This window comes from Mustela nigripes, unplaced genomic scaffold (assembly GCF_022355385.1).
Source record: "Mustela nigripes isolate SB6536 unplaced genomic scaffold, MUSNIG.SB6536 HiC_scaffold_391, whole genome shotgun sequence".
Taxonomy (NCBI): domain Eukaryota; kingdom Metazoa; phylum Chordata; class Mammalia; order Carnivora; family Mustelidae; genus Mustela; species Mustela nigripes.
In genome coordinates this window covers 1,384,228-1,389,643 of record NW_026739798.1, presented here as the reverse complement: position 1 = coordinate 1,389,643, position 5,416 = coordinate 1,384,228, and the positions used below count along the sequence as shown (strand labels likewise).

At 41.1% G+C, this 5,416-nt stretch overlaps 1 protein-coding gene and 1 pseudogene across 6 annotated transcripts in view; one reads left to right on the top strand and one right to left on the bottom strand.

Moving 5' to 3' along the window:
• MRPS31 (mitochondrial ribosomal protein S31) overlaps positions 1–5,410 on the bottom strand; it is a 33,979-nt gene extending 28,569 nt beyond the window's left edge. For 5 of the 6 annotated variants that reach the window (XM_059387211.1, XM_059387210.1, XM_059387212.1 and 2 more), the window contains exons 1-2: positions 5,072–5,410; positions 350–634 (exon numbers count right to left, since the gene is read on the bottom strand). In XM_059387211.1, the coding sequence (XP_059243194.1) occupies positions 350–634; positions 5,072–5,118 (332 nt within the window). In that variant the 5' untranslated portion in view covers positions 5,119–5,410. The remainder of the gene's footprint in view (positions 1–349; positions 635–5,071) is intronic. The other variant, XM_059387209.1, reaches the window with a different exon arrangement.
• LOC132008575 (ubiquitin-ribosomal protein eS31 fusion protein-like) lies at positions 1,057–1,839 on the top strand (annotated as a pseudogene).
• Positions 5,411–5,416: the final 6 nt, after the last annotated feature.

Below are 5,416 nucleotides of genomic sequence, written 5' to 3'. Positions count from 1 at the left end.
GAGTGGGTTAAGCCGCTGCCTTCGGCTCAGGTCATGATCTCAGAGTCCTGGGATCGAGTCCCGCATCGGGCTCTCTGCTCAGCAGAGAGCCTGCTTCCCTCTCTCTCTCTCTGGCTGCCTCTCCGTCTACTTGTGTGATTTCTCTCTGTCAAATTAATAAATAAAATCTTTAGAGAGAGAGAAAAGAAAAGAAGGCTAACAGTATCTTTCATGTGCTAGAGTCTCTGTGTTTACAGACTAAGTCTTCATGTAGAATCTCCCAGGTCCTCTAATTTCAATTTTTTTTCCCTCAAAGAAAAAGGAGTTTCAAAAATTACTTTCAATGTAATTGAAATTCAGTTCAATTTACCTCTTCTTTGGGGCATCCTCCAGAGTTTTTTGAAGGCTGCCAATTGTAGCTTCCACACTCTTGCGTTGTCTTCTGCTGGATGGCTTTGTTGTTTGTACATTTACTGTGCTTAACTCAATTTTCATGCCCTTAATAATATCTAACAAGTCTTTTTTTGTATTCTCCTTTACACTCTCTTGGCTCTCTGTTTCTTTGGAAATCCCATGCGTTGGAGCAGACTGCTCATCTTTCTTGCTATAATTCACACTGTTAGTGCCAAAGTTTCTTTGGACATTATTTTTTGTCCTAGAAAGAAGCATTAAAGAAAAAAAAATGAAAAATACAATCCAAAATAATAAAGGAAGGATTCAAAACACTTCTTTTATGTGTTTTTAAAATTTTCTAATTCGAATCCTTCCCTTTTGTTTTTATTATTATTCTCAGCAACCGTAACAAGGGCAATGTAACATTTTTAAAAAAAAATTTATTTATTTGACAGGCAGCTATCACAAGTAGGCAGAAAGGCAGGCAGAGAGAGGAGGAAGCAGGCTCCCCGCTGAGCAGAAAGCCCCATGCGGGGCTTGATCCCAGGACCCTGAGATTATGACCTGAGCCAAAAGCAGAGGCTTTAACCCACTGAGCCACCCAGGCGCCCCAAGAGCAATGTAACATTTATTGAATATATGTTATGTGCTTAGTCTGGTGCAAAATATTTATTACATTTCCTCATGGCCGCAACAACTCCGTATTACCCCCATTCTGCAGATAAGGAAAATAGAAACCAGAGAAGCGAAGTGATTTACCCAAGGTAATGTAGTGCAGGGCTCACTAAGGCCTCAGATACACTGGTGAGTCACAAAGGGGTTACAGGTGTGCTGAGACTGACTGACCACCTGGTCCTTGGGGTAGCTGGGTGATGCCTTGGGCTGCTAGAGCTCCTGTCTGTTGCCTCCCTCCATTTACCTCAAGGTTTGACACAAGATCATTTTCTATGCATTCTGTGACATTTTAAAAAGGTGGTAACTTTGTGATCCACCATCTGTGGTGGAAATATCACCAAGATGAAAGATTTTCATAAAAACCTTATGGGGAAAGACCACTTTCCAGGATGAACCCTCAGATACAATAGAAACTGTAAAGGCCAAGATTCGGGATAAAGAAGGAATTCCTCCTGACCAGCAGAGACTGATCTCTGCTGGCAAGCACCTGGAAGATGGACGTATTCTGTCTGGCACAACATTTAAAAGGAGTCCACTCTTCATCTTTGGCTGAGACTTCACCGTGGTTCTAAGAAAAGGAAGAAGTCTTACACCACTCCCAAGAAATTCTTCTTCAGAATTCCTCATGAGAGAAAGAAGGTTAAGTTAGCTGTTCTGAAATACTATAAAGTGAAATCAGAAGTGCCCTTCAGATGGATGTTGTGCTGGAGTCTCATGGCTAGCCACCGTGACAGACATTACTGTGACAAGTGTTGTCTGACCTATTGCTTCAACAAACTGAAAAACAAGTAATTGTGTATGTGTTGATAAAAGACATGAACTATGGGGTGCCTGGGTGGCACAGTGGGTTAAAGCCTCTGCCTTCGGCTCAGGTCATGATCCCAGGGTCCTGGGATTGAGCCCTGCATCGGGCTGTCTGCTTAGTGGAGAGCCTCCTTCCCCCTCTCTCTGTCTCTACCTGCCTCTCTGCCTGCTTGTGATCTCTGTCTGTTAAATAAATAAAATCTCAAAAAAAAAAAAAAGACACGAACTAACATTAAAAAAAAAAAAGGGTTCCACAGGCTGCCTGGCTGGCTCAGTCAGGTTAAGTGTCTGCCTTTGGCTCAGGTCATGACCTCAGGGTCCTGGGATTGAGGCCCACAACACTCTTCTTGCTGGGGTGTCCACTTCTCCTTCTGCATGCCGCCCCCCCCCCCCCTTGTGCCCTCTCACTGCCTTTCTCTCAAATAAGTAAAAATAAAACCTTAAAAAAAAAAAAGTTGCAAAAACCATGAGAGAGTTAATAAATTGCAATTTACTATTCTCAAACCCCAAACTAACTACCAAGTCCTTCTTCTTAACATGATATAATACTACCTCTTTAAAAGGTATAAAAATACAAAAATTTCTTTTTTTAAAAGATTTTATTTATTTATTTGACAGAGAGTTCACAAGCAGGCAGAGAGGCAGGCTCCCTGCTGAGCAGAGCTCGATCCCAGGACCTTGAGATCATGACTTGAGCCAAAGGTAGAGGCTTAACCCACTGAGCCACCCAGGCGCCCCCAAAAATTTCTATTAATAAAGAAAAGTTACTTTATTTAAAAAACATGTCTGAGTATTATTCTAATGTCTGGGTGTTATTCTAATCTGATCAACTTTCTCATTGAGCTGCATGTCATTTAACCAATCACCATTTGTAAACTAAGCTGAAATGGACCAGTAAAAAGGATACTGGTACTTTCCACTTTTTTCATTAAATACATTTGTGAAAAAGAATGACACAAATGATTACATCTATTTCAAATTCATGCAAAAGATCTGCCAAATCTAAGTCACCCAAATTTTTTGGTGACAATTATTTTCTAATAATTTATTTGACAATTTATTTTCTAATTTTTTTTTTGTGGTGTTAAAAACCTTTTGATACTTGATATTGAAGAACTTTTTTTTAGAGATGCATTTACGTATTTGAGAGAGAGAGCGTGTGAGCAAGAACGCAAGCACCAACAGAAGGGGCAGAGGGAGAGGAAGAAAGAATCCCAAACAAGCTGAGCACGGAGCCCGATGTGAGGCTCGATCTCAGGACCCTGAGATAATGACCGGAGCTGAAACTGAGCCAGACATTTAACCAACTGCACCACCCAGGTGTCCTGATACTGAAGAAATTGAAAAGCTAGGGCACCTGGGTGGCTCAATCACTTAAGCATCTGCCTTTCTCTCAGGCCACGGTTCTGGGATCCAGCCCCACATCCTCCATATGGGGCTCCCTGCTCAGTGGAGAGCCTGCTTCTCCCTCTCCCTCTCCCTCCGCCCCTCCCCCCTGTTCCTGGGTGTGCTCTCTCTCACACTCTCTATCCCAAATAAATAAATCTTAAAAAAAATATATTAAAAAAGTAACAAACTAATGAATGTGTTAGATTAGAAAGGTAAAATGTACAAAAAGTCATTCATTAAATACAATGAATATATGAATATCTACTCTGTGCTGGATACTATACTATGTATTGACGATAGGATACAATAGTAAATCAGAATCTCAGGGTCCCTATCTTTCTGAAGCTAACAGGCTAGAACACTGTTTCTCAAACTTCAATATGCATAAGAATTACCTAGGCCTCTCACCAAGGAATCCTTATTCAGTATCTTTGAGGAGGGACGCAAAGTGTTTGCATTTCTAACAAATTTCCAAGTAATACCGAATTTGCCCATCAGAGGACCACATATCTGAGGAGCTACGTGACACACGTCCTTTAGTCTTTACAATCTTACAGGACAGGTTTCACTACTTCTGTTTTATGCTTAAAGAGGTTAAATCGGTGGTTCTTAACCTTTAGGGATCATCTGAATTACGTAGGGAGCTTATTTAAAATATATTCCTGAGTTGCTAAGTTTGGTATGCTGCGCAAGGACCTGCATTTCACCACGATGCCACGTGCTTCTGATACGACTCACCTCAAGACCGCATATCAGACCCTGGGCTACATATCATATCAACTTCTCAAAGCTAGCCAATAGCAATATCAGACTAGGGACCCTTTAATGAAAGAAAAAAATGGCTATTGCCAAGAATTCTGAAACAAACTATTTGATCTGCTTATAAAAATGTGAAAGGCTATCAACTAGAGGCACTTAACAATTAGAAAGCAAAACTAATTACATAATGATGATCTTTATAATCAGTACAAGGATCTTCATCATATCATTCAATATATGGTACAATTCAGTTTAGGAAAATATTATTTCAATGTTAAAGTTAAATATTAAAGGTATTATAACAAAGGTGGCAATCAGGAGAATCTCACATATAACCTCCCATCTTTCAATGTTTCCTTCCAAGACTACTAGGGGGCCACAGAAAGTAATCTATGTTTAGTACAGGAAAATCATGTACTGGCAGTAACTCCATAATACTCAAGTAATAAAACTTCAGTCATAACCTCCCACCAGGGCTTGTTTCCACTCAGAGCATTTCATCAGCACTTCAAATACAACACATCCAACATCACATTCAAGAGCTCCCCTCTCACACTGACTAACCGTTTTTCACCCTTCTGTACTGAAGGGGCTTCTTACTGTTAACAGATATTTTGAATTCTAAAACTATGACATATTTTAAAAGCTTTCTCAAAGGTGCTCTTCAATCTTCTATTAACATTAACAGTACACCTGTCTTGTAGGGTAGCCTGCTTAAATCTTTTCTCTACCTTACCCTTATTTCATATGTCACCTCATATCAATTCTACCTGCGCAATTGTTCTTCTCTGTCCAGCTACTTTTCCCCATCTCTATTGCTACTAACCTGCTTAGAGCTACACTCAACCATAGTAACCCTGGCTCCAAATCGTTCTGCTTGGACTACATGCAGTAGAATTTAGTTTCCATAATGAGTTCTTGGAGAATAACCAGCAAGACGAAGTATGCATGACTACTTTTCTTGCCTGGCTAGCTCCAACCCTTGGTCCCCCTTTAGATTTTATCAGACTTCTTTTCCGGAAAGGATACTCTGAACCTCTCCCGCAACAGTCAGCTGTCCGGACTTGCTCACCCAGCCACGACTGGAATTAATAAAGCATTCCGCGCTGCCCACACCATCTCAGCTTCACTCCGCTAAACTGGAATTGCATGCTTGGTGAACAAGCTTCGTGGTGGCAGAACTTCGGGGTTTAACGCCAGTATCGGTGCAGTGGGAGTACTTTAAATGACGAATCAAAGAAAAAATGGAGGCAGGAATGAGACCGTTATAGTCTCGGGAAGTTAAAAAAAAAAAAAAAAAAAAAAGGAGTGGGTGAGACAACTTTGCTTCTGGAGCCCGGACTGAATGGGGGGAGGCGTGGCGGAGCGCTCGGGACAGGAGCCAACCTTGTACCCCGAGCTCTGTTTCTCACCCCGT